Source organism: Apodemus sylvaticus, chromosome 14 (assembly GCF_947179515.1).
Source record: "Apodemus sylvaticus chromosome 14, mApoSyl1.1, whole genome shotgun sequence".
In the NCBI taxonomy this organism is placed as follows: domain Eukaryota; kingdom Metazoa; phylum Chordata; class Mammalia; order Rodentia; family Muridae; genus Apodemus; species Apodemus sylvaticus.
This window is the reverse complement of record NC_067485.1, coordinates 55,884,262-55,908,457: the sequence shown is the minus strand read 5'-3', so window position 1 is coordinate 55,908,457 and position 24,196 is coordinate 55,884,262. Positions and strand designations below refer to the sequence as shown.

General features: G+C 38.5%; 1 protein-coding gene across 6 annotated transcripts in view; it reads right to left on the bottom strand.

The window, feature by feature from the left end:
- Positions 1-24,196, bottom strand: part of Arhgap12 (Rho GTPase activating protein 12) — a 105,285-nt gene that overhangs the window by 26,177 nt on the left and 54,912 nt on the right. For 3 of the 6 annotated variants that reach the window (XM_052156287.1, XM_052156285.1, XM_052156284.1), the window contains 5 exons: positions 13,420-13,680; positions 9,685-9,825; positions 8,307-8,387; positions 6,044-6,169; positions 1,924-1,998 (listed from right to left, as the gene is read on the bottom strand). In XM_052156287.1, the coding sequence (XP_052012247.1) occupies positions 1,924-1,998; positions 6,044-6,169; positions 8,307-8,387; positions 9,685-9,825; positions 13,420-13,680 (684 nt within the window). The remainder of the gene's footprint in view (positions 1-1,923; positions 1,999-6,043; positions 6,170-8,306; positions 8,388-9,684; positions 9,826-13,419; positions 13,681-24,196) is intronic. The other 3 variants (XM_052156286.1, XM_052156288.1, XM_052156290.1) reach the window with 3 other exon arrangements.

Below are 24,196 nucleotides of genomic sequence, written 5' to 3'. Positions count from 1 at the left end.
TAAATCTGTACCTTCACTGACACTAAACATTTATGCAAGGTTTTAATTCACATACAGAGCGGGGTAGATAGCTCTGTAATAACTAGACAGAATGGAAGAGACAAATAGGACTCTTAGAAGCAAGGTGCTCAGAGGAGGGGCCTGAAAAGAAGATGTCAAGAAGAGAGGTCAAAGGGACAAGAGTCTCAGTGGGAGGAAGAACACCCTGTTTATGTGGAAATAGTAGTCCTGGCAGCATCAACACAGCTGTTCTGTGTTAACAGAACACTGAAACAAGGCACACTGGGAGGCAGTTCCTGGGGTGGCCATAGGAGGGCACCCTGCATCCAGGACAGTTTAGTGGATGTCAAATGGAAGATCACTGACCAACAGTGCTTTTAAATTTAATTTAAATTCTTGTTTCTAAAATTAGAAATTCCTTTTTATTAAAACACAGTCTATGAAGATATTTCTGTTAAGTGTATACCACCTATATTTAAAAATACATCCCATCATTATCTCTTAGCTTACTCAGTGTTAATTAAAAACTATACACAATGTGATGGGAACCATAAAATATAAGGAACAAAAACAATTAAAAAGAAACATACGTATTGCCACGTATATGTGGAAAAAGGAAAACAAAAGTCAGAATGATCAGAAGGAAGTGAAGCCTGTGCCTGCACAGGATCTAAAGTCTGACCTAACTTCTTCAAATAGTAACGATCAAAGTTTGTCTTTTTAAAATGTTAAAGTGGCATTCACTAACTCAACAAGTGTTTGCTCAGCAGCTACTGTGTGGCTGTGCAGTAGGAATGAGTACTCCCGTCTCTGCTAACTGAGTTTCCTTGCTGGAGAAGACAGCGACAAGAGCCGGATCACAGAGGGCGTCAATAGCTGCTCTTGATTTTATGAAATAAACAGAACTCACGCTACAAGGAGTAGGATCACAAGGAACCTTATCTAACCGAGGAGTGGCCTAAATTCTCTGAGGAAGCAAACTCTGAACTTAACCCTAGCGGATATGCACAGGATTCCAGGCAGAGGTGTGGCAGCGCCTCAGTGGCAGAAGAAAGTTGAGATATTAACCAATGTTTTGCAGGATGGGAGAAGAGGACACATGAAGCTAGGGACACGGACAGGAGCCAAAGCAAGTATGCATGTAGTCTTCCTTAAAAATGTTCTCCTTAAAAACATGTTAAATGTCACACGATAAGAGGACAGCGGCACAGCCAGCAGCAGATCAGTGTTAGCAGGAAGAGCAGGAGTGTGTGAACGTGAGGGTGAGTGAGGTCAAAGGGCCCAGACATGGGCTTCACTGTAGAGGGAAAGCTGCTGGGAGGTTTCCGGCCAGTCAGATCATCCTCTCCAGTCCTCCCTGGCCCAGACTGACAAGCTCTTCCAATCACAGACTCGCAAGAGCAGCCATGCTGCTGGGAAGGAAGGGCATAGTCTTACCTTCAGACTGCTGGCCTGGGAAAGAAAGTGAAGTGTAATTTGTGATATTCTCTGGGAAAGTTCTGTTGTTTGTTTTTTGAGATGGGGTTTCTCTGTGGTCCGGGCTGTCCCGACACTCACTATGTAGACCATGCAGGCCTTAGAACTCACAGAGATCCATCTGCCTCTGCCTCCTGAGTACCAGGACTAAAGGCATAGAATTTTTTACTTTTAAAAACTAAGTATAAATTTGTCACTTAGAAATATGGCATATACTTAAATATAGCATATATGTAAATATAAATTACTAGCATATTTCATACAAAAGGGGCTTTAAAATGAATAAAATTTGATTCATAAAACTTTTAATTATAATTTTTCTAAAAGGCCAATAAAATTTAATAGAGGCACAAGAAACACTTCAACATTATATTTTAAGAAAATTAATTTCCTGAAAGTGATTGAAAAGACTAGGCTATTTATTCTGTATGTTTCTAACATACTAACTGGATCTTGATGCTTTGATGAAGTAGGAGGAGATTCATTTTCAGGTAAGCAGAGTTTTGTGGTAGTTGGAGAATCCTACAAGAAATAAGTAATGAAAAACGTTACTCTATTTTAAACATGTCTGTTTCTTCCTGATCACAGTGGGAGAACCTAACAAGGCAAACAAAGGAAACTGTTTCCTCATTATTTTCTATCTCAGATGCTCTAGAAGTAGGATGGCACCAATCTGAAAACTACAGATGTTTTTAAAGTTTACAACCTATAGCCATGTTTGTATAGCAACTATGTTGACTAAATCAGCATTTTATCACTTTTAATTAACCCTATTTAAAATTATGTATGCATCAGTCACCATATAACATGCTATTAATATAATAGAATGATTATAAAGCGCTATGCTAGAAACATTCATAAGAATTAAGTGGTAATTGATAAAATGGGATTTTTAGTTTAAAGCAATATAGGAAAATAAATTGAATCATTTATCAGCATTAAAGGGATGTATAGTAACTCCAGTAATTAGATATAAAGATAAAAATATATGCCAAAGAAATCTAGCATTTAAAGATTAATGATGCACTTGGAGGGGGCTATTTACATGTTTAAGATTACAAGAATATAAAAACAAGCAAGGGGTTCTATAAACAGCCAGTTTATCAAAACTAAAAGATTTTACTTCTTATGAAGGGTAAGACTGAAAAGTATGTTTTTGGTACTAATGCCTATTTTATTTACATTTTCTCCATCCTCCTAGATGTTTGAACTAATTTGAGGAAAAGAGAATGAGAAGTCATCCCCCTTACTAATTCCTGTCCAAGCAAACAGTGCTTTGAGCACCATTTCTGCATCTGCTCAATCCAACATCTATACTTATAAAACTACAAGATTCTGACAACAAACCTAGGAACATTTTAAGTAACAGTGTAAAACCTTGATCTCAGTACTCATTGAGGAAAAATTTTCAGTTTGCACCATGTAAATTTATGCCCACAGAACTCTACAGCAATCAAGATTTACAGGGAAACCCTTTGAAGGACAATCTTACAATGAAACAACCAAAGCTAACACCACTAATGGAAAAAGTATTAAAATTTATCTACAAACCCTAGAAAAGCAAACTCAGCTTATCCAGACTTGACTTTAACCTTATTTCATTACTTTTTGAGTTTAGTCATATGACTTCTATGTGTATTAAAACAACCTGAAAAGGAATAATCCATAAAAGTGATATATATCCTACAATCTTAAAACCCACAAGTCAGAGTGATCATGAATACACAGTTATAATTATAGTAAAGAAACGAGTGTACATTTATGTATGTGTAAGAACGCGTGCATACACATCTTCATATCCATGGATAGTGTTAGTAAAAGCCACACATAAGCAGAAACAGGAAACCCACTCAGACGTAATAAAGGCACACCTACGACTACCTCCTGCAAGGCGATCTTGCCTGCAAACCAGGATTCATGCCATTTTAACAAGACTTGCCCATAATACTGGATTTTATTCCATTGAAGTTGTAGATGCCCATTATGTATAAGCTTGTCCTAGTGTAGTCTCTTTTCCATAGCCTCAAAGACTGCCCTATTTTAAGATGGCATATTTAGGTGATAAAAGAAATGGAAATATTTACTTGATGAAGCAATTAGCTGTGTATTTCAAAGGCCAACCCAAAGAGACAGATTTCTACTAAAAATAAGTAAACATCTGTTCTCAGGACAGTCACCTAGCCGCTGCCCAAGGATAACTAGATGAAAAAGCACGTGAGGCAGTTCTCTGTAAAGGCACCTTCAAGGGTCAGATTAAAGCTGAAATCTCACAGAAACGTGTGTGAGTGAGTGAGTGAGTGAGTGAGTGTGAGTGAGTGTGAGTGTGTGTGTGTGTGTGTGTGTGTGTACCCTTGAAAATGACAGAAAACTTGAAAAGAGGAACTCTAAGTACATCTCACCAAAATGCCCGCGTTCACTATCGCTGAAGAGGTAGCAGAGGTAGCTCAACACTAGGCTCTGCCTTGCCATCTTATATATGGCAGTTAACAGTTTTCTGTATACCTAGAAACATAATTAATTCCTGGAACTGATTGTATTTGCCATCAATACTTCTAGGAATCTCACTTACCTAGGCTAATCTCAATACTAATAGATTTTCAAGTACATCTTCAAAAACAGATTCCAAAATACCATTCATTTATTTGTCTTTTAGATGACTACACTTAGTTGTAAAATATTCTTGAAAATAAAAACTAGAAACTGTCCTACAGAGTTCATTTTAGCCAGGCGTAGTGGTGGATACCTATAATCCCAGCACTCTGGAGGCTAAGGCAGGATGGTCACTGTGGTAGTCTGAATGAGAATTGCCCTTATGGACTGATGCATTTGAATGCTTGGTCCCTAGTTGGTGAAAAGTATTTGGGAAAGATTAGGAGGTGCAGCCTCACTGGAGGAGGTGTATTCCTACCTGCACATACCTTGTACTTGTAAGCGCTCAGCTACTGCTACCTGCAACGCTTATGCTCTCACTGTGATGATCATGGAGTCTAGCTCTCTTAATACTAAGCCCTTCAAATTAAATATTTTCTTTTACAAGGTTGGCTTTATCATGATGTCTCTTCAAGAACAGTGCTAGAGCACTAACAGCTTATAACTGATCCACAAGTACAAGGTGTGTGTAGTAGGGAGATCTATGTGTAATAACACACCTCCTCAAGTAAGCCACACCTCCTAAGCTTTGCCAAATACTTTCAGCTGCTAAGTTCCAAACCAGCCTAGGCTACAGAGATCCTGGTTTTAATTTTTGTTTTGTTTTTTTGTCTTTTTAGAAACAGAGAGAGAGAGAGAGAAGACCTGTTAACTTTTGATAACAAAAGTTATCAAAGACCTTTTTAAAGGTAATGTGTCTAATCGTGGAATGTTATCAATCCCCTTCCCCTTCTAATGGATCTGACTGATGTTCTTACAAATGTACCGTAAATACCCACAATGCCCTGAAAGGAAACCATATTCTAACAGTAGAGCTTAAGAAGTTTAAGATCCTTTCTGAAACCTGAATCAAAATCTATACCCTATTAGAAACATGGAATGTCACTTCTCAGACTGATGACAGCAATATTATGGGAGAGAATAGAGCCAGTAGGATCACAGCCTTTCCTAGGACAGAGAAAATGAAACCTTTACTATATAAACCTTCCTGAAGACCAAAGGCAGCAAAAGTGGCTTAAAATAGTGTGTGGGTAAACATATACTATACACTCGTACAAACACACATGTGCATGCTAGCTCAAATGTCAAGTACACACATCAGATATCACTAAGTCACAAAAAAAAAAGTTGGTCTATTATACAGAATTTGAGAAAACTCAAAGCCAAAAACTAATGCATAGTAACTGATACTAAATACAAACTCATACCATTTAGTTAAGAAAATATTTTCACACTGCATGTAGACAAAACCACTAACTTGCATGCAAAAATTAAGTAACTATTGTGTGTTCTGCCCTAAATAGGACATCTACATGTCCAAGGCTCAGGGCCATCAAGGAAGAGTGCAGGAAGAACTAATACAGGAAGGAGTGCCCGGAACCGCTTCTGGATATGATGTGGCTCAAACTAGCAGAGACTGCCTGCACAGCACCTTGTCAAGACTAATGTCACAGCATTCCAGCACACAAAGGGAGGGACTTAGGTCTCAGCCCTCCCTGACGGACCATGGGCAGTTAATGGATGGGGTGGGAGGCATCCTACTCCTCAGGGCTGTAGCCACTGGTAAATTGCCCTTGCCCAAGTAAATAACCTTCCACACAATTAAATGTAATGGGCTATAAAAGCAAACAGATGAAAGCAGGGAGATTCTGTTGAGAAGGGGTTCAGTGGGGGAGAGTAAGATAGGCTAATTAGGAAGCGATATAATCAAAGTACATTATATGTACATAATAACGGAAAAATTAAAACAAAATAACATTATTTTGTACTTGTTCAAAAGAAGCTAATATTTTTGCTAAGAATTATGTTTAACAGCAAAATTTTGCATAAATATTAGTAAAAATGTCTGTAACTCATTGTGAACAATATAATTTCCAAAACACTTGCCAAAATTCTTCACATTTTCCCAACCTCTTACCTTGTCGTTGGAGTCCAACACAATGGTGCTATGTCTCCATTTAGTTAACACTATTGGTTCTTGCAGCCGCCTGTCCAAGCTCCTACTTTTAATGATTTCTCTTTGCTGCTGAGATGAAGCATTATACTAAACAAAACAAAATACACTTCCTAAGTAAAAGATACAAATGTGAATCTACAATAGCTCCTAATGACACATGATCACTAGGCAATGGTCACGTGATACCACACCAAGCGTTGTCTCATCTCAGTGTTCTTACTGAGCAGCCTTGTGACATGACTGAGACCTTGATTTTAGACTTGTACATACCCAGTTAGTGCTGTCTTTTGTAAAATATTTACTCCCCTGAAACTGTTCTTCAGTTACAAAATAGACAAGAGCAGAGCTGTCACCTTACTCAGAGTTGTTCTAAGAGTAAATGAAATAGAAACATCCCAGCTCTTTATAAATTTACCACAATTATCATAAGGCTTAAATAAGGTTTACACATACAGTTTTTACATTTAATGGTTTAAAGGTTTGTCTTTGTTTCACTTAAGGCTAGACATACTGCTGTTTTTCAAAAGTATACAAGTTCTGAACACTACTTCTGAATATACCACCTGTGTAGAACTCAGAACAATCACTGTCAAAAGAAAACTGCATGTGAAATTAATGTTATCAGTGCAGTATTAAACCATACAGGAGTCTGAAATATTAAGTAGATCATACAGAATGATGGAGAACTATAAAGCTTTGAGAGTTGTGCTACTTTATGTAGGGAACTTATATGCTTTAAGTTGTAAAAATAAACTTTTATAAACAGATGCGTTTTTTTCCCCTGAAAGGGAAGGATTCCTTGTATCAACGCCACTCTCAGCTCTAAAATCAGTCCAGCAAACCTTAGCTTTCAATGACTTTGATTATAATTTCACTAACTATATATTAGAATATGTGTATACAGTACATTATTTTTTTACTCTCCAAAGTGAATGCATACAAACCAATTCAGTGCTTTCTAACATCAATCTTCAGATTATCGTTTCTAAACTAAACAATGATAATGCTTAAAGACCACCAAAATCCTGTGCCAGATATTTAACTGTAAAGAGACCTAACTGTTACACAGGGCTTCTCTGAAATATAATCACCTCTAGCAAATACTTGTGACTCTGTAAGTTTATATATGAAATTCATGGAACCTTGCCTAGATTTTGAGCTTGTAATTACTATGATTTAGAAAGCCTTTCTAGGCGGTAAGAAAAATAATGTACAATTATTTGTACAATGTATAATTCAGGTAATAATCATAATTTTAAATGTACTCACAATTTACTAGGCACAGAATTTTCATAGGGGCAAACCAAGCACAACAACATGTGAGACACCAATAACTAAGTACACATAATAGAGAAAAAGAGATTTTTCTGAACTAAAATCTTAGTGTGCATTATTTTAAGCACATATATAAAAATAAGTTATAATAAGAAACTAGCACTAAGCTTTACTATTTTAAAGTAAGATGTTTGCTTCAGGGACTTTTTTCTAAAGTAACGTAGTATTAGGTACACATTGATGCCTTCCGAATACAACTTCCAGATTCATCTCTCTTTCCCTCTCATGCTATATAATGAACTGCACATTCACCACCCACATGCATCTCATATTTTGATAAAATCTTAGTATCAATATATTGTTTAACTAACTGTGCTGTGCCCTATGTTTATTCATACCTGGTAGTGTCAAATGTGTGTGTGCTCACGCACATCTGATTCACTTAAATACACCTTCGCTGATGATGATCTTGAATAAGATCACTATCCTCTCTCCTAAAAAGACATAAGGCCCATTCCATGTAAGACCTTTGGATAACTAGACAGGCTGACACTACTGGCATTACATAGAACTCTTATTTCTGGGGATAATAAGAGACCAGTTTCAAGCTATCAAAAGATTTCCTGATTGAGAAAAGCCTGGATGAAAAAGTGGTAAATTTACATCTCTGACAATGCTAGGGAACCACAGGACTGCAAATGAACTCAGAAAAAAAAAAAAAGTCTTCTGCTTTTTAAAGAATAAAACAAAGCCAAGAATAAATATGTTAATTAAGTTTTAAGCTACCCTGATCTAGAAAGGGAACTTCAGACCAGTCTGAGCTACAAAATGAGACTTTGTTTCTAAAACAACAAAGACAACAATAAAATAAATAAAATAAAAATAACAATGAGTTTCACACAACTGTCTTCAGACATTATGCACATAAGGTCAACATTAAGCTTCTTACCTTTGGCAATTCCCATTCTGACCGAGATCCGTCTGCGCTATAGTAATACTGTCTACCTTGATCATCAACATGCTTGAGCCACTATAAAAACACAACATTTTCGTGTTTAATTTAAATAAATGCTAGTTTAAATGGTTATGGTAAGACTATTAGATAGTATTCTTAGAAATGCCATCCTACTAGCAACAAAGGAATATGTAAACAAATAAGCTCAAGAAGCTTGGAATGATAAGAAAGCGCACTTACACTTGGTAAGTATAATACTCAATGTTAGATGCACTCCCCTCCCCTCAAATGCCAGATAATAATTCAAATATAATTTGACAACATAGTAAGAAACATATGACATACAGATACATGGAGACACACATATCCTGGTATAGCAGAGGGTCTAAAACATCCTGAAAACAGGTTTAAGACATTAAAAACATATTTTTCATGTTTTAGGTATAAAAATCTCACAATTTAAGCCTAATTTTACACAAATCCTCATTATTTCCCTCAGCCAATGCATTATACTCAATGCATTTTAAGTAACAAGAGAACTGCATACAATATAGAACAGAGAATAAATAAACAATAACCTTTATCTTTATGGAAGTAAAAAACCACTAGTTTTATACATTCTAGGGCTAAATAACTAGAGCAGAAAACGGGATTATTTGTCTAACCCCTACCTTTAACTAGCAAACCAGTCAGTCACCATTTAAAATGACTTTTCAGGGAGTGCTTAAAAATTTGATATTCATTCATAAACTAATCACAAAATATTAGATTCATGGTCCTTGATTTACATAAACTCAGTCATAGTAGAAAAAGCAGTTTGAGAGTGTGTAATAACAGCACGTTAGAAAATTCATTGAAAAAAAACCCAACTCTCCCCAAGAGAAATAACAACAAATATTTTTATTGAAGAACCTTAAGCAAATGACAACAGGCCTGCCCTCAAAGGTTCATCTGAATGGGTTACCAGTGCCACGAAAGCACCATTGCTATAGCCCATTTAAACTGTGAAGCAAGAATCAGGGTCTAGCTTGGCAGTAGAGTGCTTATATATCATATGTGAACCCTGTGTTCTATCCCCAGCCACAACACACCTACCAAACCATGAATCTGTAGTATTCCTATGTACTCCATTGTAAAATTGCTATGAGGAATACTTCTCATGAGATTTTTTTGGAGAAAGAGTCCTGCTGATCAGTAGAGACTAACCTCAAACTCAACATCCCACCTCTGCCTCCCAAGTGCTGGATTATACATATATACTCCATACCAGCTTATGAGTTTATCTTATTACTGTTAAATCTCAGTACACAATTATCTCATGAAGATTCTGTCAAGGTATACTAGATGAGAAAAAGAAGAAAAAGAGAAGTACCTTTTCCTTAGTATAGTCACTGGTATATAAGGTATGCCCACGTTCATCCAGCTCTTCTGACCAACCCCTGGGAGGAGAATCACACTGACTATCTGACTGGCTGAAACAACTGCTGTGGTAGTTTTCTTCTGATGAAAGAGGCTATAAACAGTCAGAAACACAAGGATTTTCTTCTTTGAATATAAATATGCAGTAAGTGAGAATCTAAAGAGACTGAATTTACTTGGCTATACATACTAGGATAACTTGAATATATTAATAATATTCAAATATTTACTTTTCAAAATATATTGTCTTCAGTGCACTGTTAAGTTGTGAGGTACAATTAACATTAGTTATTTTTTATCACATTAATACAATCCTAGACAAAGAAATATTTATTTCCAGACAGGAAATAAGAATAATTACAGTTTAGATACAGAACAGCCTCAAAGACTTATGTGTGAAAGGCTTGGTTCTCAGTTATTGGTGCTGAGAGGGCACCAGGAGGGTGCTACCCATGCAGATGGGATCAAGCCATACCTGAGTTAAGGATGAGTAAGTAGAACTGGCCTGAGCAAGTGGGTAGCCTGTCCCTGGCTCCTTGCTATCTCTTTCTCCTACCCCTCACCTCTCTTTCCTGGCAGCTGTCTTGAGGTGAACAGCTTTCTTGCACTATGCCCACCTACTATGATGTTCTCCCTCACAAACAGCCAGAGACAACCGACCCAACTAAGCAAAGACTGAAAATATGAGCACAAATGAAACTTTCCTCCTTTAATTTGATTTTCTACAGTGGATGCCACAATAGAAAGGAGATTAACGAAGGCATCTTTACCATTCACATCCTAGTGAGATTACAGATATCAAATCATCTGAGCAACTAGCAAGAAAAGACAGTGTGCTCTTTATAGGATAAAATGACAGCTGAGTTTTCAGCATCATCAACAATGGAAGCCAAGAAACATGAGAGTAAGTTAGCAAAACCAATCCAAACAAAAAGAAGCAAGTCAAAAGCCAACTTGGAACTATAGTAAGTCCTTAAGTAACTCAACACTGTGTGTGCTGAGCGTGTGTGGGTGCATGTGTGTGCATACACACCACATACACTACATTTCCAGACCAAAAAATAAAAGATTCTATCATTAAGGAAAAACTCACAAGGGAATTTAAAAGCATGTACTGAAAACAGAAGAAATTTGAGAGAGAAAAAGTAAAATTAAGGATTAATGTTGAGTTGTAATACACAGTAGAGAAGCTTAAAAACAGAAACAAAATATCTAACAATAAAAGCATGTAACTGCTGGCTTCAAGGCCTGGAGGAGACTGGTAAATGTTCAACTGTGATACAGCAGACATGGCGGCAGTCCAGGGCAGAGTGGGCAGCAGGACTGCTGGGCTCAGACAGATAACCTCTGCTGTGAACAGCTGCCATATGCTGGTTAGACAGCAGCAGCGCCCTGGCCTCTTCCACAGCACCACTACTCCCTCACTGTGACACTTACTCTACTACAGATACTGCCAAGATTCTGCAAGCACATTTGTCCTGCAAAGCACTGTCACCAGGTAAGAACCACTGTCCTGAGGAAATCACTGGAAAAGCTTCTAAAACAGCCTCTCAACCTGTGGGTCCCGAACCCTTTGAGGGTCACATGACCCTTTCACGGGGGTCACATATCAGATATCCTGCACATCAGATATTTACATTCATAACAGTAGCAAAATTACAGTTATGAAGCAGCAACAACAATAACGTTATAGTTGCAGGTCACCACAATATGAAGAACTGCATTAAGGAGTTGCAGCACTAGGTCGGCTGAGAACCATTGTGCCTAGGTAAGACAGAGAGGCATGGCCACTTACTTCCTTTCAAATTTTACAAAAATAACTACAGAAAATTATGTCTAAAAAGATACATACTCACAAGAACTGGAAAAGTAGAGTTAGCAGATACCAAGCATCTCAGTTAGCCATGCAGAAGAGAGCTTAGTCTAAACTGGCACTAGGAATGGGAGATTGGATACCAAGGTGCTTACTCAGCAGGATCTGGAGCTGGCTCAGAAACAAGGGCATTAGAACTGGGAGACGATGTTCAGGGTGCGGAACACACCCACCCTCTAGGTATGCTCCCAAGCAGGACTATGGGCATTAATCCCCTCAGAGGGCAATCAGTAAGAACCTCAGTTGCAAAGCAAAACACAGTTAAGATGTATTCAAAGACTAAGGCACCAAGGACTGGATGCTGACACCAGTGCCTTAGAGGCCCTCAAACTGTAGGGAGAGGAGCTGAAAACCTCAGTCTGTGTGGAAAAACTCACAGGGTCTCACAGGGAAGACAAGCAACTGACAAATGCCCGATTCAAGTGATGTTCAAGACAGCTTATAACTGTGAGAGAAAATTATTTTCCTAGAATTTTACACTCAAGCATTTGATTAATTAAATACAAAGACGCTTTCAGATTCACAAAGTCTCTCAGTTTTACCTCCCAAGTGCATCCTTTCTCCAGAACTGATAAAAGATGTGTCCGGAGACTTTGGAAATGTCTGTTCTTACACAGGATGTGCAGAAAGCATAAATTGAGATCCTGAGAAACAAATCACTTCCATTTACAGAATTAAAAAGCTAAGAAATATATACAGAGTTCCTGGGTATATCTATTTTTTCTACTGTTCTGTAATTTAACCTTTCCTTTAATTATAAATATTTTACTTTTTTGCTCCCCCAAATCTTTCTAGAGCTTTCCTAGCTTTTTTTTTTTTTTGAGCAGTTTTGCTTTGGTATTTTTGTTCTCAATTGTGAACATTATAAGTCACCATGAAAGAGAGCTATGAATAACCAACTGAAAAGTAGGACAAGAAGGGGAATATCAGCTACAAAGCTCTTAGATTCTGCTAAATGCAGGACAGGTGACCTAGCTCCTTCCTGGAGCTCTGTACTTACTTGTGTAGCTAGCCACTTCCTGTGAGAGTTGGCGGTCCTCATGGACAGCCAGGACTTCACTGAATCCCACCAATGCAACCCACCTTTTACCTACATAGCTAAACTTAAAAAACAAAATAAAACAACCACAACACAGTGCTTCCCTAAAATGTAACTAGTCAGGTCTCTGTAACAGCCTGCAGGAGGTATTGAAGAGAGGAAAACAGCAGTAAGAAAAGGGTATAACACAGCTCTGAGGAAATTATCCTCACACTTGATTAACCCAACTACAGCAAAGGAATAATCATTACTTCCCTTAAGCAGAATTAAAGGGTTGTCTTGTATCCTTACTGTCAGGAAAACATGAAGAGTTTGATGGCCACAGAAAACTGTTTTGATCAGTTAAGTAACTTTGTTTCTGTATCTCTGGCTAGGTTCCAACCATGGGTCTCCTTTCCTTTTTATTGATTTATGTAATAAGCATCCTTTTGGGGGTGAGGGAGCCACTGTGATGGGACAGCCTCAGGCTGGCTATGCAGCCAGGACTGGTCCTGTCATTGTGATTTTTTGGCCTTATCTCCCAAGTGCTGAGTTTCACATCTGCTGTGCTGGCTCCTGATGCAGTAAAGAAAAGGTCCTGCTGTGGGCAGAAACCAGTTGAGAGTTCTTTAAAGACAGCATCTGTACATTAGTTAAAGATTTGAAGAAAGCTTGGGGAAATCTTAGAGGTCCAAATGCTCTACCATACTGACACCAAGAAACCAAGCTTTTTGTTTCATTTCTGAATAATGAAGAAAAACTGGGAGCCTTACTGGTTGGCTCTGATGTACTCATACCTCTTGTTCTCCTGTGCTCTGAAAATCTCGGCTTGTGTTCACATCTCGAGCCCATCGAGGTGGTTTCCAGGTTCGCTCCTGGGTCGTGCGGTTATAGTAGTAACAACGGCCTGAACTGTCTTTATGAGTCTCCCATTCCCCATTAACTTGAATTGCTGGGCTCCCAGGGAGAGGAGGAAGAGCAGACTGTGATATTTTCAGTTCCTGTAGGTTAGCATAGACTGGAGAATCTGACCTTCCTTGATTAGGGGGTGTGGTTGCCTGTGAAATAAAATTTAAATTTCATGTTTAAATGGCATTACATTTACAAATTGAAATGACATTAAAGAGACTTATAAATAACCATACTAATGTATTTTAACACTTGGGGAAAATATCAAGAGTTGAGGGTGTAGCTCTGTGGCACACCCCTTGCCCAAAATGCTGAAGGTCTGATTGTTAGCACTACAAAATAAATGAGCAAACAAGTATTTTAAAACAACACATAAAACTGAACAAGAAATTTTAAATGAAAAATAAAAATATATAAAACCATGGGCATAAATGGTATAATTTAATATTCATAACCAGATTGAAAATAAGTACCTTCAAACAGAATCCAAAATGAGATTGACACATCTCCTCCACCCCCAAAGCAATATTCAATTAACTGACAGCTGTAGGTTCTATTCAAGATCTGACACCAGAAGGTTGTACAACACTGGCTAAGACCACTTCAACTATCCAAACATGAAGTATTTAACCCATAAATGAAAGGACTGGATTAAGCCACTAAAGTTTCCTTAGGCTCTAAAATTCTAAGATTTTAGTTAATTTAAGAAAAGATTTACTTATGTGTACGTATGTTTCTATGTGAAAGCAGGCTGCCTGAGGCTAGAAGAAGTGTCAGATTCCCTGAAGCTGCTTGTGAGCTGCCCAACGTAGGTGGTAGGAAACAAACAACTCCTCTACAAGACCATGTTTTTAAATACTGAGTCACCTCTCCAGACAATTTAAATGATACAATTCTATAGCCCTACCCTCTGTCAGATACACGATAATCTAATCATTCTCAATTCAACAAATAACTAAAAATGTAACTGGAAAAAGAAACACTTATTCATAGTAGGGAGACAAACAGTTAACTAATTAAAAACAAATCTTAAAACCCAATGAGAATACTTAGAAAATGTCCCTTCAAGGACTGACTCAGTGGTATACTGTGTGCTTAGAATCCCAAACCACATACTTACTCCTCAGCACCACAGAAACTTAAACAGACATAAGCCCTGTTCCTAATTTGAAAACTTGACTATATATAATTCTCTACAAATTACCATACAATCTCCGCATGTAGTACTGTTAGCACATTAGTACTCATCAGACAACAAAATTTGCCGAATGAACAAAGAATGCCAACAACAATGGCCAAATAAACACAAAATTAAGAAATTGAAACTGGCTGGGCGGTGGTGGCACACACCTGTAATTCCAGCATTTTGGGAGGCAGAGGTAGGTGGATTTCTGAGTTCGAGGCCAGCCTGGTCTACAGAGTGAGTTCCAGGACAGCCAGGGCTACACAGAGAAACCCTGTCTGGGGGGGGGGGGGGTGCAGAAAGAAATTGAAACTAGTTAGATGTGACAGAGAGCAATCATTTCTAGTTTGGGGAAAGGATGGTCAGCTATGCCCCTAAGAATGAAACATCTCCCAAATGAATTGAACATCATGTACAAACACAAATAAAAATCCTTGTCTTCTAGGACTTCATAATACAGTAAAGAAAAGTGAAACTAACTGATCATTTGAACGAGTAATAGACAATGTTGAGGTTACACGGGAAACAGATATGCACTGGAGCAAAAAGGAGCATCCCGAGCAAGAGTGAGGAGACCTTTGGGATGAAAAAAACAAATAGAAGAGAGCTTGCTGGGAGGCAGAAACACGTGGAAAAAACAGCGTGGCAGGAGGCCAGGCTTGGTGACACCTACCTTGATCCCAGCACTCAGGAAGAAGAGGCATGGGCATGCATCTCTGTGAGTGTAAGGCCACTCTGTTCTACATGAGTTCCAGGACAGCCAGAGCTGCAGTGAGACCCTGCCTCAAAAAGGTGGGAAAGAAAAGAAAGAACCAGCATGGTACCAGTCACAGGTTCATATGATCCCACAAAGTATGTGAAGAAGTAAAAAGAGGAAAACCTTAGGTTTGAAACTCTTAGGAATACCTAATTAGTAAAAGAATAAGGATGACCTATGTGCCATGGTCAAAAGCATGGATGTTATGAGTGGTAACTCAAAAGTGCTTGTCTAGCATGCACAAGTTCATGCGTTCAACGCTCAGCATGGTCCCCCCCCCCCTTGGATAGAAAGAAAACTACCACAGATTTTGAACATTCTGAACTACTATAACATTAAAAGGGATACAACTATGGGATGTACTTCATGGGTGGAGTGCCTGCCTAGTGTATACAAAGCCCTGTATTTAATTCGAGCACAGCAAAATCAGGTATGGTGATATTTGCCTATTATCTGGGAGGTAGAGGCAGAAGGATCAAGAGTTCAAGGCTACCCTCAGCTACACAGCAAGTTCAAGTTCAGCCTAGACCACTCTATCAAAGGGAAGGGAGGAGAGAAAGAGACAGTGCATCCCTCTCCACCCCTATCAGTTGGCAGAGGGATGCCAACAGCACAGATGAGGAGAACTGGAATGAAAATGATGGGAACACACAAGTGGGGCGAGCTAAAGCCCAGATAGAACCAGGTTAAATAATCACGCAGATGGTTACATTTGTGTGAAATAATTTGTTTCACAATTTTAAGCTATAGATTAGTATCATAATAGAGAACTGGATAGCAAGAGGAGGGAAAGGAGACGTTCTTTGGATTCTACTGCTTGGTACTCTATAATGTCCAACTGGAAATGCTCAAACTAGATACATCAACTAGGAGCTGAGCAAAACCGGGGCAAAAATGATAAAGGTAAAGATACTGGGTCAGTAAGTTAGGAGAACATACATGAGAACTCAGGAAAAATGAAAAGACAGGAGAAATGAGAAAGAATATTGAGAGGTAGCACATGGTCTAAGGATAGTGACCTCTGTTACCATCCGTGTAAGTACAGACAAGATGGCTGAGTAAAGGTCTACAGCAAATGCTGTGCTGAAAAGCCAAAGAGGCTTTCCAAGGGGGAGCTCAACAGTGCCAAATCCACAGACCTGAACATAAAGAGCTGGAAGTCACCTGACTCAGCATTCAGCTTATTAAAAAGATCCCGTTACCAGTCTTCAGTATTTGGCCTGCCACTATCAGAGTGGGTGGATCTAAGCATGAGGACCTAAGTCCGGATTCCCAGCCCATAGCACATCACTGTGGATTAGAGACAGGGATCTGGGGCTCACTGGCAGAAAGCCTAGCCTAATCAGCAAGCTTCCAGGCTCACTGAGAACCTGTCTTAAATTAAGGCAAAGAAGTGATTGAAAAATATATCCCAGTGCCAACCTCTGGCCTTCACATGGACCCACACAGGCTAGTGCACATGCATATAACAGAGAGATGCATACATACCTCACAGCTTCTAGATGAAATATTAGTCCTGTTTAATCCACTCCATACTCATAATCCACTTAAATTTTCATTTTTTGCTTTAAAAAAGATGACTTATTCATTTATTGTGGGGGTGTCTATGTGAGCATATGTGTAAACCATGGGTGGAAGTGGGCGCATGCATCTGTACTTGTGTGTAGGACACAAGAGGCACTGGATGTCCTCCTCTGTTCACTCACCTCTTCCTTTGAGGCACAGTCTCTTCCTGAACTTGGAGCTCACTGTTCATTGGCTAACTGGACGCTCTCATGTTCCTCCTACTTTAGAAGAGGGTACAGAGGTACAGGGTACATCCAGCTTGTTGTACAGATGCTAGGATCAGACTTGGGTCCTCGTGCTTCCACAGCAAGCACTCTGAGAAGGCTCTCTCCAGCCTCAAGTTACAGTGTTTGAATTGGCATTTCACTATGCATCCTACAGTTGTCTTAAACTTAATTATGTAGCTCAGTCTAATTTTCAACTCATAGCAATTCTCCTGCCTCAGTTTCTCAGAGTACTGAGATAACAGGCATATGCTACCACACTAGATTTAAGTCTTCAGCTTTCGGGGGGAGGGAGGAGGAGAGGAAGGAGAGAGAGAGCAAGGAGGGGGAGAGAATATTAAAAGAAAAAGGACCCAAAATTTGTGTAATTCTGAATCTCAAACATAAAAGAACTATATGTATATTATTAACTTCCTTAATCAATGGGAAAATTTAAAGGCATCCTTTAAATTACCATCCTTTAAATTAAATTATCCATCAAACTATTTTGAGAACTTCTGAAAATATAAAGTCTTGGTATAAATAAATACTTGGTATAAAATATTAATTTCAGTATCAGTTACAAGAGTTAATAATGCCCTATTTTGTCTAGAGCATACACGCACGTACGCACACACGCACGCCCACCCACACACCACACACCCACACCCACCCACACACACAGTTTTACGATTATGTCTGGGTGTGCTTGTGCCATAAAGGTGCAGAGTGGAGGTCAGAGGGCAACGTGTGTGGATTGGTTCTCTTCTATTACCATGTAGGTACAGAAACATTTTGGGAGCCGTTGGGTAGGATACTTCAAGAACTTGTGGAGCTTGTGAGATAGTTCAGTGGGTAAAAGTATTTGCTATGTAAACCTAACAAATTTAAGCTCAATACTTGGAACCTATATACAAGTAGAAGCAAAAGAACTGACTCCACAAAGCTGTGCTGACCTTCAAAAGTGCACAGTGGCTCAGGTGCCCACACAGCATGTAGATATGCACACAGACAAAATAATGATTTAGGGGGTAGGAGATAGAAAACAGAGGTTCTCTGTGTGGTCCTGGCTGTCCTGGAACTTGCTCTATAGACCAGACTGGCCTTGAACTCAGGGATCTGCCTGCTTTTGCAGGGATTAAAGTTGTACACCACCTCACCTGACTAAAATTATTATTTATTTTATATGTATAAGTATTTTGCCTGTATGTCTATGCAACATGTCTCGAAGGCCAGAAGAGGGTGTCTGATCTCCCAGAACTGGAGCTGCCATATAAGGCCAGAAATTGAACCTGGGTCCTCGGGAAAGTAGCCAGTGCTATAAATCGTTAAGCTAGTTCTCTAGTCCTTAACTTTTTAAAATTTTGTAAAAATACATTTCCTAACAAAGGTGTTCATTGCAATGTTACTTAGCAGAGTCACAATAAATACCTAAGAACAAAACAAGGTCTGGTTAGTACTGTCTGATGTCATATGAGCTTGAAAGGCTACATGTACCTGATTTAAAACACCACACACACCACATATGGAGAAGAGAACATAAAGCTGCAGTGAACCCATCTAAAAACAGGGAAGCATAAGAAAGACCAAAGGGCTGTAAGCTTTCTCTGAATGAGAACAGGTAGGACTTCTCTACACGCCATCTCCTAGCTTCATCATCATGAGGAGATTACCCACAAAGTTCACATAGGGGCCAGAATCTAGGGGTGACAAGCACCTGCATCATCACGATTGACACAGTAACAACCAAAGTGTCCTGAGGGCACTGGATGAGTTACCTATCTCAGTCACCAGTGGGTTAAAATCCTTGGGCAGGATCACAGAATTACAAGCAGTGGTGGGAAAGGTCAGGAATCCACATGTAAATGCCCTGGTAAAATTCTCACACACACTGTTATACAGCAGACCAATAAAACTCAATCAGTAAAGTTAGTCCCCTTAGTCTAAAAGCAAATACTTGCACACAATTCTTTAATATATACTCCAGCTGACTCTTCCTACATAGGAATCTAAGCAAGAAGTAACTTAAAATATATGAATCAAAGTAAAATTCATTTTCTAACATTTGTAAGAAAAACCTTGTTAGTATATTGTCATCAACAAACAAAGGTGAACTTTTCATGCAAGGAAAAAAATCAACCTTTAAAAAAGAGAGCAAAAATCCAAAGCTAATTGTATAAGCTATATCTGTCATTAATTAACAGCTGAATTGGGACTAGTACTACTGCACATGACCCGATTTTATATTTTAAAAAAGACTTGGCCTGTTCCACTTTATCCTCAAAGGATCTCCAGGAAGGAACTCTGGAAGCACATCTAAAGACAGCTTTAAACTTAAACTATGTCTGAAGTTTTATTTCAAAATAGAAAGTACTATTTGTCTTTCTACCTTTGATGTTAACTTAAACATACAATAAATTTCAGAGAATAAGAAACATACAATAAACTTCAGAGAATGGCAGAATGCAAGTCAGTTTAGGAGAAACACCTCACCCATTAGACAACACATGCTGTACATCTTGATTCTTAAATCCTGACTTCACTAGAAATCCAAAAGTACACTACTGAGAAGAATAATACAGTCAATAATCATATTGACTTGGTGAGAGGGTTAATAACTAAGCTCCAAAACTGAATTTAAATTATTTTTAACTCTTAATTTATGCAACAAAAACATGTGTGTGTGTGTGTGTGAGAGAGAGAGAGAGAGAGAGAGAGAGAGCGAGAGAAAGAGAGAGAGAGAGAGAGAGAGAGAGAGAGAGAGTGTGTGTGTGTGTGAGTGAGTGGGGGGGGGGGCAGCCAGGCAAGATACAGACCTATAATCCCAGTACAGAGGCAAGAGGACTTCCTCCAGACTCCAGGCCAGCCTAGTCCCATAGAAAGCATAATAGCTGGAATTACATAGTAAGACCCTATCTCAAAAAAAAAAAAAAATTACGTATGATTATAATATCTTTATAACCTAGTTGCTTAAACAAAGTTCTCCTTGCTATAATTATTATAACACTGGCCCAATAAATAGAGAGTAAAGAACAAAACAAGAAAATCCACTAAGCAGCCAACAGTAAAAACATGGCTAAAATCCATCAACACTAACTCCAAAGCAGTTTTTCACTGAAGGCAACTATTAGAAAAACAGTTTAGAAGCCATTTAACAATTCTGAAATAAAATTATAAATCCAAACATTATCTTAAGGCATAGCCTCACTGAGGGAGGCTCCAAGCTATACACACCACACTATTATTCTTGATGTTTTACTTTTTAACATTTAAGCACCAATAACAAACAGGTCCCGAGGAGAAATTCTGAAGCCCAACTACTGCTCATTTCTAGAAATCCTGCAACACACTAATGAAGTTAGCTCTCAGAAACAGGTACAAATGAGTAGCCCTGTCTGTCCACATGCCATAAGAAAACCGAAGTCACAGGAGTTCTAGATGGTAGTGACTAAGACATCATCGTCACGTTAGCTTTCAGTTAGGAAGCTTATCCAGATAGATTAACTGAAAGGAATGAAAGAAAACTCACCTTTCAGATCAAATGCTCTCACAAGCATTTGATCCTTCCCTCCAGCTTTGCTGCTCTGCAGCTTACTGTAATACACCATTCTCAGCCCAGATTTCCTTGTCTACTTTTCCCTCCAGAACTTGATTATTTCTAAGGCAGTATTTGCCTGGCTTATCCCTTCATCTTCTAAGGCTAGCATCACACAGATAAACACTCAGCAAGTTCTGAGGCAGAACTCAACTAAGGAAGCTGTAAACAAGAAAGCTACAATGGATATCTGAGTCTAAAATCAATTCTGTCTTCCTATCTTTAGAGTCTGCATGGAAAATCTTACCTGATGACATTGCTTCAGTAAGAAAGACATCTTTCCCTTGAACATCCCTCTCTTCCTGAGCTACAGTTACAGATAAGTAGTCTAAAGGTACACTACAGCTGAGACTCACCCTCAAACTCACCCTCTTCCTCTCCACTTGTCAGTTTAAATACAGTATCCTCATCTAGCTCAAGTCATTCTGTGACTGTTTTCCCATTAAAACATTACTTCAATTCTTTCCACCTAAACCAAAATAAGTGGCCCCTCCTCTCGATGAAATGACTACAACTACCTACAGTGAGGTCCACTGACCCATTTCTTTGTCTTGTCCAATCTTCTTAGTACCACTAGCTAATCTCTACAAATACATTTCTTATTACTCACGTGCTTAACGCTAAGTCCAAATCCCAGGACAGAAGTTGAGGCTCTTAAGCACCCCCATCCCTAGCTGCCTCCACTCACTGCTCTGCTGTGCTCTCTGCTCAACACCCCTTGCTACTCAATCCTATTAGCAAGTCCATGTTACTTTTCTCCCACATCTTGGAATCTTTACCTCTGACATGTCTCATTCCCAGCAAACCACACCAGGAAACCAGAGATGTGGCTCAATGCAGACTGCATGTCCCTCGTTTCTTTCTGTTCACCTAAATGCATACGACTGCAATGCATCCTGCCACTCAGGGCTTTTTGTATTGGCTCCAGGGGCTTTGGTTTCTGTAACAGCATAAAATCCCTGGGGTTGGATACAACCAAATAGATAAGAGTTGGCTGAAACTCTCTGAGCTACTCTCTAATTCCAGAAGTAAATTTTACACAGATTTCTTGTGCATCTGAAACAGTACAAATAGAAATATACCAAGAGCCAGGTATGTGATCTTAAGTTTTTTTCAGTAGCCACATTAAAAAGGTAAAATGAAACTGCTACTAATAATATGCTTATTTAACCTAATATATCTAAAATACTATCATTTCTTTACATACATATGCAACACAAAATATATTTAGTTTTTTTAAAACTTGTTTTCAAAACTTAATGTATATTTTATGGTATATTTCAATTTAGATCTAAGATTCATTATGACATATTTGTGTTTCACAAAACTTACAGCTGAAAATACAACATACTCAAATTAATCAAAATCCTTAACTTTACAACAAATGAACTTAATATTAAGTAAAATTTAAAATTTAAGACTTTTAAAGGAGGCTAGGAGCTGTCTTTCTGGGTAAAAGACGGGCAGGCCTGACTACCTGAGTTCAGACCCATGTTGAGTTTGTCCTCTGACCTGCACATGTGTGCTGTGATGTATACCCCACACACAACCAGGTATACACATACACAAAAATAAGCAATAGACTTCTGTGAATCTTATTTTCTCCTTTACTGTTTTCAAAAAATCCATGGAGTATTTTAAAAAAATAGAAAAGCCAAAAGAGACAGCTATAAGAAGCAAATATGTACTACTGAAATTTCATCATTGATAGGCTAAAAAATACCATACAGACATGCTTGTTTCTGTTGGTTTGCAAAGCACACACAATTCTCCAACAGGACATTATGCAGCTGTAGCAAGACATAGCTGCTATTTTATGCTGATGAAGTAGCAGACAATGACCTGGTCCCCTGCCATTCACAACTACAAATCTCCCTCCTAAGGGACTTGAATGGTAACTCTACCATCAGCATTCAGAGAATAACTAGAGATACTTTGTTCTAAAATTTCTGGAGATTAAAAGCTAATAATGGGGGCTGGAGGATGGTTCCGTGGTTTAGAGCACTTACTGCTCTTTCCAGAGGATCTGGGACTGGTTCCCAGAACCCACATCGGGTAGCTCACAACTACCTGTAAACTTCTGGCTCCAGGGAATCCAACACCCTCTTCTGCCCTCTCTGGGCACCTTCACACATGCTGCATTAGCACAGACACACATATACACAAGCACACAAATGAAACAAGAATAATAAAAATAAAATTTTTCCAAGGGTTAACATTACTGTAAACCGGAAAACAAGCGCTCGGTGACTTACTCGTTGAACATATACTATATGTGTAAGTCTAAGTTTAGAAGTTAGGGGTTTTGGCACATCCATAATTTTCTAAATTCCTAAATTAATCTAGTTTTATATTATGCATTTAAATGCCAAATGCCATAATTCTACTCCCTTTTTCTGTTCACAGAGTATCTGTTGTTTTATGAGAACATTCTGAAACAAAAGCTGTCCAATCAAAGAGCTTAAGACAAAAATTTTATAAACTGTCACGTTAAGCTTCAATGGCTTTCTAGAATACCACATGTACCAATTCATTAACACGTTTGCTTAAGAACCGGATTCCACAGCTACTTAATCTACTGATTACACAATGAATTAATAGTCTTAAGATTTCCTAAAGCTATGTTGAAAACCTTCAAAAAATAAGGACAGAATAGAGGCAGAAACTTGGTGTATCATTCTGACTCACACACACACACACACACAGATCCACTGAAGCTGGTTTTTTCCTTTCTACAATTCTTCATATACTCCCTACTCAAATGAAAAAGTGCAGGAAACACCAGTGCATTTAACAAATAAGCTCCACTCTGTAGGGAGTCAAATCTGGTCAAAACTGCAACTTGTCTTCCAAGACCTTTAGTAATTTTTTAGGGTTGTTTACAAACCTCCTTTTTTATCAAAAACTGTCTCTCAAATCAGGTTTTTTGAGAAAGATTCCAAAAATACAGAAGACATTCTTCTCTTAAGTCAGATTAAAGACTTTGCTGTGTCAAGGCACCCTGAGTCCATGTGCATGCCAGGTACCTGAACACTGATACCAGAAATGGCAAAACCTGCACAGAGATTTACATTCAGCTAAGATGTAGTCACTTCTTGCCCAGCATTGCCTTTGGGGCTGCTACTGTTCTTTGAAATAAAGAATACTGAAAGGCATAAAAAACACCTGGTTCTTTGAAAAAGTTCTTCCTTTTCAAGGAAGAAAGTGCCACACACTGGAAAAAACAAGTCTGCCTCTCAGTTTCCAGTTTCCTCAGTCTCCCTCAATGACTGTAATAAGATGAAAATGATATGCACAGTGCAATAAGGTAGTCCATGAGAATATTCTGAAACAAAAAAATGTTCAATCATAGTGCTTAAGA